The sequence below is a fragment of the Rhyacophila brunnea genome, unplaced genomic scaffold (assembly GCF_057557595.1).
Source record: "Rhyacophila brunnea isolate RB1 unplaced genomic scaffold, BYU_Rbru_1.0 scaffold_10, whole genome shotgun sequence".
Lineage (NCBI taxonomy): Eukaryota > Metazoa > Arthropoda > Insecta > Trichoptera > Rhyacophilidae > Rhyacophila > Rhyacophila brunnea.
Window position 1 is genome coordinate 19,100,295 of NW_028232752.1, and position 15,243 is coordinate 19,115,537.

At 29.4% G+C, this 15,243-nt stretch overlaps 2 protein-coding genes across 7 annotated transcripts in view; one reads left to right on the forward strand and one right to left on the reverse strand.

Annotated features, from left to right (window-relative positions):
• LOC147078961 (uncharacterized) overlaps positions 1–15,243 on the forward strand; it is a 799,973-nt gene that overhangs the window by 395,529 nt on the left and 389,201 nt on the right. The window lies entirely within an intron of this gene.
• The window catches only part of LOC147078974 (cytoplasmic dynein 1 intermediate chain-like), a 32,135-nt gene that overhangs the window by 12,651 nt on the left and 4,241 nt on the right, over positions 1–15,243 (reverse strand). For 2 of the 6 annotated variants that reach the window (XM_085951727.1, XM_085951720.1), the window contains exons 4-6: positions 13,360–13,487; positions 5,927–5,947; positions 4,396–4,443 (exon numbers count right to left, since the gene is read on the reverse strand). In XM_085951727.1, coding sequence (XP_085807853.1) covers positions 4,396–4,443; positions 5,927–5,947; positions 13,360–13,487 — 197 coding nt within the window. Of the gene's footprint in view, positions 1–4,395; positions 4,444–5,926; positions 5,948–9,718; positions 9,762–13,359; positions 13,488–15,243 lie in introns of those variants that run through there. The other 4 variants (XM_085951741.1, XM_085951734.1, XM_085951756.1 and 1 more) reach the window with 4 other exon arrangements.

A 15,243-nucleotide genomic window follows, 5' to 3' on the forward strand; every position in this document is an offset into this window, starting at 1 on the left:
TGATTTCAATACAATGTGGATGAAACAAAATAATAAAACATTTTGACTTTCTTGTAGATATGACTTACATAGAAAAACGTAAAAGATATTTAATAATCACTAATTTTGTTGAATATTGATTGTGTTTGTACATATTACTGAGGGTTCTAGTATTGGTAGAAAACAGCTTTGTAATACAAATGGGAACAAATTTGCTCTATACTATTGTTTCAAGTTAAACTATCTAAAATATTCAATTCAACGAAAACATAATAATGTCAAAGTTACGCTAAAGAAATCACCCGATCCATGAATTGTAAAATATAAACAACCAGATAAACCTTTAATTTCATATAGACATTTTAAAGAATACTATTTACAACATTTATTTATAAACAATTTTCAATGACAATGCTAATATATTAGTTTGATAGAATCAAAAGTAATTATTAAAATAATTTTCATTATAAATCAAAGTAAATTGTTTTTTAATTATATTTTAGGCAAATTAATTTATTCCACAAAACTGATTCTCGACAATAAATTACTAGGGTTAGCATAAATTTAATATTGTCAAATAAGAAGTACGACGGAAAAATTATGTAAAATAAATACGTTGAATATGACAGTAGTATCGAATAATGACAAGCGGAAACGAATCGCAAATTATTATTTTGACGGTAAAATGGTCTAATTCGATCCCACTTGTAAAAACCTGAACACAAATACTGCAAGATGATAAATATATAATTATTGTAATATTTTCTTTTAGAATCGTAATTGGGTCTGCATTGCCTATTAAGTAATGCACGGAGAATTCAAACGTGCAACACAGTGCACCGGGAAATTACAGATTGAATATATTAAAAGATAAATGCATTTTTGATTCTATCCAACTTATATAGGTATATATAATATATATATATATTATTTGAGTTTTAGATGAATACTGCCCGGCTAAGTAAAAATAGTTTTTTCGGTTTTAGTGAAATGAGAACCCAAGTTTTAAACTACATTTTCTCTTATATGTATTATGTAAAATTATTGGATTGTTAACGATAATCTCTATAAGTATATAAAGTGTATATTTAGAGATTAAGTCACAAAATCCAATAATTTTACATAGTATAAGATAATGGGTAGTTTAAAACCTGGGTTCTTATTTCACTAAAACCGAAAACATTGTATTAATTTTATTTAGCAGGGCAGAACAATAATATTATTTAAAATGATTGTTTTATAAGTTTTAACTGGCTGTTGTATTTGTAAACCGCATGGAAAGGGTCAGTCAAAACAAATTTTATAAAAATGCAAATCTACTTCTTTAAAATAACAGTAAATTTGGATAATATAATATGTGCTATGTTAAAGCCAATTCATATTGCGTTCATTTATTGCACACAAGAGGAAACAGGCGGGAGAATGTAAAAGAAAGAATGACTAATTTCAAAATGAAAATAAAAGGAAGAAATAATAACCAAGCAAACTAAAAATCATAGATATTAAAAAAAAAAAAAAGATAATAAAATATCTATTAGTAAGATAATTTCTCTTCAAAAGCATTCTAATAAATTAAAATGTGCACACTTCTATATTGTATAAAATAAATAATAAAAAATAATAATTAAATAAATGTGCGAAAATAATAAATTATTAATAAGTAAATAATAAAAACTTAACGATGACTTTCCTGAGCTCTCCACATTAAGTGGATCGTTAAATGAAGTGGTATTTTAAATTATATAAAAACAATGAAGGGCAAGGCGTACAAGCAATGTATTAAAAAAAAAGTAATGTCAAAGATTAAGCAAAATATCTACTAAAAAAAAACCAAACATGCTTGGAATGTTCTCATCGACTGATTTTAACGTACTATAACAAAATGACAGAGACAGCTCCAGTATAACCATTAAGCTTATATTTCAATTTTTATAGATTTGATTTTTATAGTCATGAAATTGCGAGTTTCGATGGTAGTGTCGGTTATTGCTTAACTTCCAATGCAATGCGATAAATCTATTCGCAATAAAGAATTTCAATTGCATATTTTATACATATTAATTGACGTAATATCATGTCATCAATATGCAACAATCATCATTTTCAGCAAGCAGTTTACCTTATTACATTCGAAGTATAAACATCAACTAACACTACAAAATTCACAGTTTCCTTCCGCGGCCTGATTACAGAGGGCCTTGATTTGCAAGAGTAATCTTGCAAGGTTCAAAACAAAACAATAAAACCTAGTCATTTTAAGATGGCTTTATAAAAATAATAGTGTAAAAACGATCTCAGTGAATAAAAATTATTAAATACTTATAATTATTAATGACAATGGGAATTCATTACTTATTTAGAAAAAATGTAAAGATTAATTTTAATTATAGGATTTTATAAAAAATCTGGATGCATCTAATTATATATATAAATTAAATAGTGCGATTCTTTACTATACAAAATATATATTATATAGTAATTATTACAAAAATATATTGAAGGCTTTAGATAGATCAAACAAATGTTTTAAATTGCAATACAGTATCACAGATATATTACATCGACTGAACACATCAGGCCAAGTGAGTGTAGACATTTTCTTTTACTTGTATTTTTAAATAGATACATCATCATGTATCCATAAAAAATCTGTGTATAGCGTGAATATGTCGATAGGTCTAAAATCATCAATTCTCAGAGCAGCTATTTGTACGTTTGGCGTGGTAAATCAGAAATGTTTTTAAATTGCAGTTTGTTGAGAATTTACAAACGTTTTACTAAAATTTGAAACATCCAAAAATCTGATTTACCACAGAAAGCCAAGCGTACAAAGAGCTGCCCTGAGAATTTGTTTTTAGACTTATCAACATATTCACGCCATACACGGAAATACAAGAAAATATTTATTTTTACTCACCCCACCCACAGACATGAAAATATTGTAACTGGACTTTGGAAAAAGGACATAGGTACTATATTTGTACAAATTTTAACAAAACATACAATTGACAGACAAATTGCATTAGTAAGTAATAATTAGCAATATTATAATTCCTATTCACAGAAACTACATGATTTCTATTTTGAGGTTACCTCACTGTTTTGTATCATAACCGTGATAGAATTAAATTAATTTGTGTTTTAGTATTAATTAATGTGTCAAAAAATGTCATCCAAAATCGAATTAAAATATATTGTATTCCACATCTTTATCAGCCGATTTAAATACTGTTTACTTCAGACATGCTTTATATTAGCAAGAACTCTGTTAGAATTATGTTAAAGTGATCTCATATTGATATATATTATAATTTACAAACCACACACGCATCAATAAGTATGTAAATAGTGCAGTAAATTTTTAATTCAAACAAACTCATAATTATTAAGGACTTTATAAAGCATCTCAAAATGATTTAAAAAAATATACTTAGTTAATTATAATGGAGTTCTACATATGGGCAAATATCCGGAGGGTGATTTAAGCATAGGCATGCGGCGGATCCCGGTTTGATGGAAGCAATTCAATTGTTGATTACCCAAAGTCGTAAATCAAGAATAAGATGTTCACTCACACAAAAAAAATGTTAACAATTCAAACAAATTTTTCGACTCTAAATCGATTTAGTAATTCCAACAAAACACGAAAAGTAGGTACAAAAAAATATATATATCTAAAACGTAAATTATAATAAATGAGATAGGTATCAATTATTTTAATATTGTGATCATCATAAGATTTACTTTAGATAGATCATTATCATACTAGTCAGAATGCTCGTTGGAGGATAAGTGTTTGTTGTATGAAAGAACATCTAAATATAATATTAACTGGAGGTAAGCAATCTTCGAATAATGAATTTTATTGAATTAAAGCCCATTTCAACATCTCAGTATGGCAACAATTTATTATCCATAATTTTATTATCAGAAAAAATATTAACACACATCGATTTAGTTTTTATCGCTACGGGATTTATCATTTAAAGTAATGAATTGTTTAATTGGAAAGTAGATATCATTCCGTAAAGTATTTTAAATGATTGATAATCATTGCAATTTAAAGTAACTCTTCTTGCATATATACATAATAACTGTCTGTTCGTTGTGCTATCATTGTTGATTTTAATTGTTCAAAATTACTTAGACACGAGTCTGAAATGAATTTATGAACACTGATCGCGTACTGAGATGTATAAATGCACTTTCAGGACCCACCGCAAGCCTACAGTGATTATATTGTATTTACAAAAAGCTCGTGATCTAACTGGGCCGCTGTCCTCTCTGTTTTGAGTAGGTATAATAATATCCAATGACAAGACAGCTTTAAAACACAAAATGCTCATGCTCGGTCCATTATTTACTAAGTTGATATAGGTGTATTGACAGCGGTGATTTGTCAGTATTAAGACCTACCTGTGAATTCGTCCTCCCACTCTAAACCCGGGTTTAGATTGTACTCATCTTGAAAGGGGAGAGGAAAAATAAAATAATGTCAGTACGGGCGTTATCATACATATCAACTTACTATTTAATAAAAAAAAAAAGCAACAATCCAACTCAGACATCTCAAGTTACAATGATTCCCAGTTTCATTTTTAAGGCAAATGCTCTAGTTTTAAAAATCCAGATTATTATATTTAAAAATATTTTCACAGTTAATACAAGTTTCTATTTTTATTTTTTTCACATTAAAAGAAGTCTAATAGATTTAAAATAGATAGAGTGAGTCACAAATACTTTCCATCGGTTAGCACGACTTACAACAATATGATACAATAGTAATAATAATATATGACATAAGATACAATAATGTGACTTTGGTAAAGCGCCTCAGTGCATAATAAGAAAAGGATATCTAAATAATTCTGAAGAACCAAGGCTCCCGCAAGCTTCCCACTCCGTTACGACAATGACTTTGTAATCAGCGAGTGAGTGTATTTACACAAATATTTTTGAGGTTAAGACATACGACAGTTCCTATACAGAGTTTGTGTTAGTAGAATATTAAAATAATCGATCATATATTATAAGTATGAAATAATATTTGAATGATACATATCGACTGCGTTGGTGATAAAAGGTGCTTAATAAATTAAGTTAAATATCAATTATTACACAATATTCAGGTTAAAATCATGTACTTAAAAATTAGATGACAGAGCAGTAAAATTCAATAAAACATGAGGATAATGAAGTTATTAGAACCCCCTAACGTCATCAATTTTTTTACCCCTCTCTAAATTATGTAATTTTTTTAACTACCCCTTCCCTCAACACTCGAAAACAAATTTGAATTGAAAATGATCGATTCCATTACAATCTCATCATGGATTTTTTTCATCAGTTTATATTTTATTGGTTTTGTGACATCACATTTTCTATAACCCCCGTCACAAACACATTAAACGAGACCCCTTAGAGAATTACATCATAATATTGACGACCACAATGTCCAGAAAGGAAACCTACAATTTTTATCATTATTAATTTGGATTCTGTGTATTGCAACATTTTATCTTTTCTACAACGCAATCGATATAATAATGTTATAATATGAAATGACATAATAAGATGAAGATCTACACAGAGCTAGTGGAGAACTCTGGAAGGCTTTCATTCGCTTTCCTATTAAAGTTGGTTACACCTTTTTGCAATAATTAAGTTGGTTACATCTTTTTGCATTATTTACGTTTGACATATTATTATACTTCCAATTGATTATCGATAGTCCGGCGCAATCGGGTAAGTATGAAATTTTACCGGTTTAGAATGAAGATAGGTTAGGAATGGAGAGACAGTGAGCGGGAAAGACAGAGATGGCTCATGACAGTTTGAACAGCTTGTGACAAGTAGTCTGAACGACTTATTTACATTTCAGTTATATCGGCGAGGTAAAGCGATGATCGAATGGAAAGCTTATAAACCAAGAGAAATAATAACTTACCGTAGTAGTCTGTTGCGTGTGCTATATGAAATAAAAAGGAGAAAAAAAAATCTTAGATAGTTTTGTAATACTTATGATAAGCTGGTAATTTTCAAGTAATACCCAAGTTGTATAGACATGTTGCACTAACTTACTTAATATACAGATATTTAAACGTGAACCAATTAATTATTCAACTTTTAATGAGCTTGAAGTGATTTAAAACAATTACGCGGATATAAACAAATGGTGAAGTATTTTTTTATCATATGATTTAACCTCGTAAGAATTTAATATAAACAATTTACTTTATGCATGATTTTGTTTACAATGAATACTAGTATGATTTTGATGATTGACGGATAAAAGAGAGTATTGTTGCAATTATTAAAAAAAAAATATGATTATTTTTTAGGACAATATTTATGTGATTATACAATAAGTGTGGGTGTTTTGTGCATTTGGAAATAAAATCACCATTCCATGTTCACAAAACTCACGAAAATATACATCGGAATGGACACATTTCGTTTGGAATTCAGTAATATGAAGATGGCTATAAAATTACGATAAATAAAGTTATGTTTATATTATTTATGTTATGTCCAAACTAGGATAAAAAAAATATCTCGATATGAATATACATTGTCTTCCAAGTGAAAATGATCATAAACAACAGGAAACTATGTAGAGCGTAATACAAACCATAATGAATTAAAGATATTTATTTATTTTACAACTGTATAGTTTTTATGATAATTGAGATGAGCCGAGGATTAAAATGATCGACGAACATAAGTACCTAAACAGTGGCGTGCAGTGACTTTCGTTTGTAGGGATGCTGTTGAAAAATACATATATGCCACATAATTATCAACTTAAACTTTTGAGACTAGTTGAAACTTGGCGGGAGTCCGTTGAAGTATTACAGTGTGTACTATTGCAAGCAGTAATATAGAAGTAAAATTCAGCTAACGATCGCGTGATAGATACCTACGTAATATTTCTGGGGATGCAGAGCATCTACAGCATCTATGGAGCGCACGCCACTAGTACCTAATCCTACTGAACAATTTGACTATAAATGTGATTGTAAATTCTACATAAAACCTTTTGACATTCTATAAATGAGGTTGTGTTCTAGAGTAATTCATTATTACTAATATTATTATTTTTATGTTTATTAGTGTTTCAAGGGGTACAAGATTTGTCAAAAACACTCAAAATTAGATACATTTCTATGAAAATAGTTGGGAATAAAATGCTTATATCTTTTTCATACAAAACAGTTGAATCCTTGTATGAATCCCCTCATCACCCATAAATATGTACATATATCGCACGGTGAGTGTAAAACCAAGACATCTGCAATTTTTTCAATGTCGAGATTAAATGCAAAACAACTGCAAAAGTCGTGAACTTGATAATGTAAAAGTGAAGTGCAATATAATGTAGATATAAACCAAATATTATGGTTTTTTTTTTAGAAACTCTATTTCTCCTAACAAAACGAAGACTTGAAACCCTAATATATCCAAAATATGTCTTTTGCAGATGCCTTAGTTTTACACTCACGGTGCGATATGTACTATTATAATGGCGATGTGAAAATTGATTTTAACTATAATATGTAAGCCTTTAATTAATCCTCGGCACCTCAATTATATTAAAATGTCTCACTGTTATTTACAATGATTTGGTATTATAAAGACAATAGCGAAATATTTATCATGTAAATACTATAAAAAAAATATAAATAGTACATTTCAAATGATTCTTAAGTGATTCCACAAATTTATATATTACTAAACGTCTACGCAAAGATTCCAAAGATATATGTGTTATAAAATCGTTTTGAAGTTCGTTTTCGTTTACATGTAAATTGTCAGATAAATATTAGTGCCAGATTAACTTTAAAAATATGCAAGTAAAAAATAGTTTTGTTATTGACAAGTAGTCGGGTTTGTTTAAACACCTGTAAGACTGTTACACACTTACCAGAGTTGTTAAAAGCCGGAGTTGTGTGAACACAGAACATCTAAGTATCAAAAAATGTGTAGATCCGTGTGTCAAACATACATGCGGTGCATTTTTTGGTTTATTCCTCTTAATAAGCGATTAAAAACAATTACATCATGTCGATTAGTTTCATAACATACAAGCCAGAAATGGGACAGCGAGGTAGTTCACTCAGAATTATGTTTATATGTTCTCTTTTTATTATAGATGCAGGGCTGTTGGACTGTTGTGAAAGAAAATTATTGAAGACTAACTGAGATTTAAAATTCCACCCTAAAAATGAAATTGTAAAATATTGTCAGATTAATGATGGATTCAAAATGAAAATACAAAGTTTATATTTTATTAAATTGATACATATTTATAAAATAATGTTATGTATTGACTTTCAACACCAAAATTTTTGAATAGATTCATTTTGCAGGTTTAATTTTCAAGATTTCTGTGACTTAATCATTCGGGTTCTGATATCAAAAGAGTCCATCTACAGTTTGAAACAGTCTTTTAAAATGGTATTTTTAACTCGACATTTGAGGCGTCTATTTCTAAAAACGGATAAGTTCACGTAACATTTTAACCTTTGATTCTGACCGATACAAATAGATAGATGGTGAGATATCCAATTTTATGTTTCTTGTTATTTAATGCAATTAAGGGTTTATCGGTTTATAAAAATTAGTATTTTATTCTAATTTAAAAAAATAATACAATGGAAAAAAAAAACATCCGAAAGAAAGAAACTTACCATTTGTAACAAACGCTATTCACCTTAAATATTGAATAGTGGACTTGTCAGAATTTGAAAATAGTTATCTCATTTATAGAATCAGGTAAAGACAAAATTATCTTTAAAGTGTTCCATGCAATCTGCACAGCAACATTTAATAATACATCAAGGAATATTAAATTGAAGGCATCACTAGACAATGGTTTTCATAAGCAATTTTTTTTTGGATAGCTAAAAAGCTTGTTCTGTCAATCTATATGACCTGTAAATAGTGGTGTGGCAATGGCACAGACATGGCTTTGACGAGTGACGTGAGCGCGCACACAAAATAAAATATAAATTGGCGTGGCGAGAATTAGATTCAGGTCACTTTCTTGCGTACCGCACGCTCTGGAATGGAATCTGTCGTGTTTTGCCATTACAAAATTAAGGAGAGTACTGAATTTACTGTTATGTTTAATAATTTAATTGATCAAGAGCATCATTATCGGTGATGGCTTTGTAAGTGAACTGCGGATCTCTATGGTATGCGGGAAAACATGCCACAACGTACGGCAAGTCATACAAACACCACAACACTGTCTGTGGACTCCCTGGTCCAATTGAACAGCTATGAAATACTTGTGTACACTTTTATTATAACACAAATGATGCGTAATATAATAATTATTTTGCAATATGATTCATAACTATTCAATGTAAAATTATTATTTTTATAAAAAAAACTGTTTTTTTTGTAGATACACTCTTCTGAGATTAGAAATAAAGTAAAAGAATTGAATGTGCATAAGTGGCCATAATAGAAAAAATTAAATCGTTGACAATATAATTCAATTTATCCAAGTCCGATTAAATTGTCAGATTCAAAAAAGCGTAAGCCGTGTACTTGAAAATTTCATGACATGAAAGCTTTTGCTGTTTAAAAGAAAATAAAAACGTCGACCCCGCGTCTATAACGACGTGTAATAGGTGGGCTCTATTCTCTGGGCCGCGGCTGTCGGTGATTTTGAATCGTATAAGGCGGCCGGTGACAATTGGGGGGTAGGGGGTTTTGTTTGAAGTTTTACCTTTGCGAGGGCGCCACCAATCCTCCATGTATCCTGCAAGCGGTGAGGCATTGGAAGAGCGGCCTTTTGTTAGGGTAGCATAAAAACATCAACACACACAGTCGCCCAAATCCAACAATTCGTTTACGGACACGTACTCAACATAGATACTATCGGGTGTTGCAATAATTCCTTCAATTACATAAATGCGCCTGCACTCGAGTATTGCAGTTAGCTGAACGATACATTTTATAATTACATTCAAGCCAAACCGTCTCCATAAATGAAGATAAAGATTAACATTTACATATAGCAAAAACTGCAATTTAATACATTTTACTGATAACTTCAATTTTTTAAATTTATTTAGTTACAAAATAAATGTGCATGAAAGTCAGATTTTTCATAGTACAACGTATTTTATAGATATTTCATTCAAAGATAATTTTTCTCTCGTTTGAATAAAATGTATTAAATTGCTGTTATAAAATCCGATACTGGCAGAGGCATTACGGTCACCATTAAACCATGATTTCTACTATGGATGATATTTAAGAAAATACTGTAGTAGAATCGGCATATAATCTAAAAAAAAATTAGCTGCAACAAATTAACCTTCACCGATAACTATAAGAATATGATTTCAAGAGAGTTGGTCTGTAGTCACACTCTTAATCCTATTCTGATGTTACTGTTGTCCCAACATGAACGATAGCTAAATAAGAATTGTATATGTTTTAAAAGGGGCTGTCACGATGACTGATGCTGTGTGAAATTTCAGTTTGTATAAACATTATGTTTACAGGACTATTTTTTCGCGGATATATCGATGTATGACGAATTTGTACTAAGCATGGTTCAGAGTTTTACCCTAATAAGTATGCAATCAATTAGTAGGTGTTCAGAAATAAGATGAATTCATTGCAACACCCGATTATCGTACATTATTTCAGAACATTTTATTTGAGCAGCGGTAATGTCAATTAATGAAGAAATAATATTTAATCATTAATGCAAATCGGAGTGTTGAAAGTAATTATGGCAAATAACACAAATCCCACATGTACGTAATCAAAACATACAAGAGTTATGTCCAATTTGGTTCAAAAAAGGCTTTTAAAAAATCATTAAATATTTTAAATAACAATAACAAGAATTTCTATGACACGGAAATTAATATTATATTTTAATTTATTAATTAAGCCGTTTTTTTACCAAATATTTTATTATAGTAATATTGTAAATGTATTAATAAATTATGAACATCATAATGTGTAGTATAATTATGTACCAAGTAGTTACAGATAGAAACAAAAGTTAAAAGTGTGTTACGCTAAATTGATACAAATGCGTATTTATGTTAGCATCTCAAAAACATGTTATTTTTGTTAATAAGTTAATAATTGATTATTCTTTCAAATATTTAGTGCGTTAGACTTACGTGCTACCTTACGCCAAATTATTTAAAATGCTAATTTAAATCCACGTATGTAATATGTACATCATCGATTCTATTGTCATATAAACATTACAATACCTATCAAAGATGGATTCAAAGGAAAGAATCGAATACGTTTTGTGCGCAATGAAATGAAATGACAACAAAATACGCATTCTCAAAAGTTTAAATATTAAAATAATTTATATTTTGACCCCATTTCGTCAGATTCAATTTAACTTCAGAATGTGTATTCAATGTTTATTAGTTAGTAAAAGTACTTTTTGTTGGAAATAAAATATAATAATTTCAACAGAATATCAATATAATATATTAATAAAAAGCTTTTTTAAAATAACAAAATTTAAAATATAGTATACAGCTACATGTTAATAATAATTATGAATTCTACCGATATACTGGACTGGGTACCTACCTACTTCTAATTTTATTGAAAACAAGCAAAATGAAAAATAGCATGCAAATATGTAATAGAAAATGTAAAATCGACAGAAAATAATATATTATTAAAATTTAAAAAAAAAACACAAAATTAATGACACTGGGATATCATGGTAAAATAATATATCCAACCATAGACAATAAAATATAAAATAAATAAAATTATTGAAGGTAAATTCTGAATAATTATTTATTACGGGTGAGTTCAAAACTGGGTTAAAGTTGTTAGTCCGATAACCATAAAGTAAATCAAAATAAAACTACACCATGCTAAAATTAAATACCTATCGTACCTATCTTAAATAATAAAGTTTAAAAAAAAATGTATCAATATCCTAACCAGATAATAAAAATGCAAATTAAATCGAATACACAAAAAAAATCTTATATTTATTGATAAAATATAAAACAATATAAATAATTAAAAATCGAATATTATAAATAAAATCCCATTGAATAAACACATAAAAGATATTAGAACAAAAAAATAAGTAGAAATCTTTTTATGAAACAAAACAAACACATTATATTATTATAAATACATGTAGGTAAGATATTGGTATGAATAATTAATTTTTCATAGTCATCATTGTTTATAGAGGTAATGGAAGGCATTTTTTTATCGTTTAGTGTGTAATAAAATAATATATTACATATTATTATATTATGTTAGAGGAATTAAAAATATTGATGAGAAATTAGCCTGCGATATTTGGTGTTGGGTCAGGATTAATGCTTTTTATCGGTCCCAGAAATATCGATGCAAAGTCACTGAAGTGACTCGGGTAAATATAGATTAAAGCTAATGATATGTAATTTTCTAAATCTGACTACATTCTATCATATTCTCAAAATTATTTACTTTCTTATTTAAAAACCTTTACTGAAACGCATTGACTTTTGAAATACATATTATATTATATTGCGATGCATTAAAAATTATAATCAACAAATCATTCTGTAAAATGTCGTGTGTATCCAAATCCAATATACTGTATTTCATTTATTCTAAGATGATCTCATAAAATCATTGAAAACCTACAAGACAATAGCTAACTGGGTTGCAAATATTCAATCAATGTTTAAAACTGCATATTTAATTTTTAACAAATTTTCAGAAGAGACAAAAAACATGTTACATTTTAATATAGATGTAGAACAGTAGTTGCGGCAAAAACATTACTATAAATTTACAACATTACAAGTAACGTTCAATAGTTCGTGAGAGTGACAAGAACGAGATAAAGGGAGTCCGCACGAGACAAACCTAATACAACAAGCGATATAAGTACGTAAAAACGGATTTCGACAATAATACAAATTAGCCCCTTCGACATTTTGTGCATGCGAAGCAATGGTACGAACACACTTTGGTCCCGCTGTGGTACAACTATAATAACACCTTTTTTGCCTCTCGTGTAAAGCTGCTAAAACTAAAATATATGGTGGAAACAGATATCCAATCATTATTATGAATATCAAATTCGCTCAGACTTTATGTTGTTTCAAAATAAATTAGAGTTTCATTTGTACACAGCACCATAGTAATTCTTGAAGACATTTTAATGGACAATAATTAGGAGCACAATGTTTTGTGCAACAGCGACTGACGATATACTTATAATACAGTGAGCCCAGAAAGTTCAACGACTTCAGTAAATACTAACAAAATGTATCTCAAAATTAATGAAATACAGTAGACGCGATAAGATTTGTATATTATGTAGTGAAAGTGGCTTGGCGTAGGGTGGTTTGTACTAACCGTCTCGGTCGTGGCCACTGGCATTGGCGGTCTGCGTCTGTTTGGTGTACGTGACGGATTCTTTGGGGGGGATGTTGGTGGCCTGCACCGAAACCACGCTCAGCTGTGGGACAGCACGCCGCGGCACGCTGCATTTTTAAAATTTTAATTTATTTAAACAGATTTATTAAGAAATATAAAACATCCATCTAAATTCACCCATCACGTGGAATATAATATTAATAGATACTTTATCCACTGCAAAAATTATGCAAAGAATGTACCAATAAAAATCAGTAAATTTTGATTGAAAAATGAAAAATTATATAACTTTTAAATTACCCAATATATTTCAATCAAATTTTAAATGTCTACTGTTATTACTGCAATATAATAAAATAAAAACATCAAAGATTCCAGAACACAAGCTCAGCACGGAAGGTATGACAGTTTCGGTACGATTTAACACCAATTTCACCCACTGTACTAAAAGACTATTAAGCCGCGCTTGCGTGATTTAATGGATAAAAATATGCATGGGGTGAAACTTATGAGTAAAATAAAATAAAAAAAAATTCTAAAATGACTGGCATTTGTAAAAAAAATGCAAACTAACCTTGGGCGTGAGTGAGAAAGCATTCGGCACGCGTATAATCTGTGTTAGAGTAAGATAGAAGACATATGAATAAACGACTTAGTGAAGCTAGTCATGAAGTCGGTAAATATTGGTTTGACCGATGTGCTTAGGACAAAGCCAGGAGTATGTCTGGCTACAGTTTATAGTTTACAGCTACAGTTTTTTTGTGCGAAATTTTAAGTTACTGGTCAATATTTTCGGTTAATTTAATAGAGAAACTGTATTGTATTTAAACATGATAGCCGTAGTGAAAAGCAAGATGATAATATAACGTTTCATAGGATAGTTAATAATAATAAATTGATATTCAACTCTGTGTCATACGCAAAGAAAACGGCTTTATATATAGCTGGCGACACTACCCTCACTCTTTAGCAGTGGCGAAGGGTGGAGGTAGGCTGTTAACATCTACCATAAATAGTACACACTAAATTTTGTCAGTCATACATATTATGTATTTATTTTGGTTAGTTTTTAAAATTCAATTAAACCCTGCAAAACCAAGCCATAATAGATAATAATCAAAAAATACTCGTCTATCTATAAAATATCTAAAATTATGCGATTAAATAATACATAACTTTGGATATTTTATAGATAGAATAATAGTTTATATCTATTATAGTTTGGTTTAAACAGAGCTTAATGATTTTCAAAAATGAACCAATAATATGTATGTGTAATATGTATTCTTAACCCAACGAAAACAAATAAGTACCTATGGATGAATGAAAAAGTGTGCACAATTTTGTCATATCGTCCAAAATATACCAAAACTATTATGGTTTGGTTAGGCAGGGTTTAATTTATTTTAAAAACTAATCAACACCATCTGTAAATTGTAGTCTTAGTACAATTAAAACAAATACGCATGACTAACAAAGTTTAATGATGTGCACTATTTGTGGTGGATCTTAACAGCCTACCTCCACCCTCCGCTACTGCTCTTTAGTAGTATTACTCTTGAGGCAAAACATATATTTTTTTTTTGTGAATTCAGGGCTCGAGATGGACCGGAACGCACCGGAGCGCCGTTCCGGGTCGTAAAATCGGCAACATTGTCGTTCCGTCTCATGGAAAAAATAATTTTACCATTTGAGCTAGGATGGCCATAATATAATAAAAAATCATACACTTATTTTTTATAAAACACATAAAATTAGATAACTATGTTAATATTTTCATAAAATTACCGAGCACTCCGGTTCGTAAAATTCTCCATTTCGAGTGCTGTGTGAATTCATATTTTGAGTGTACGTTCAACCAAC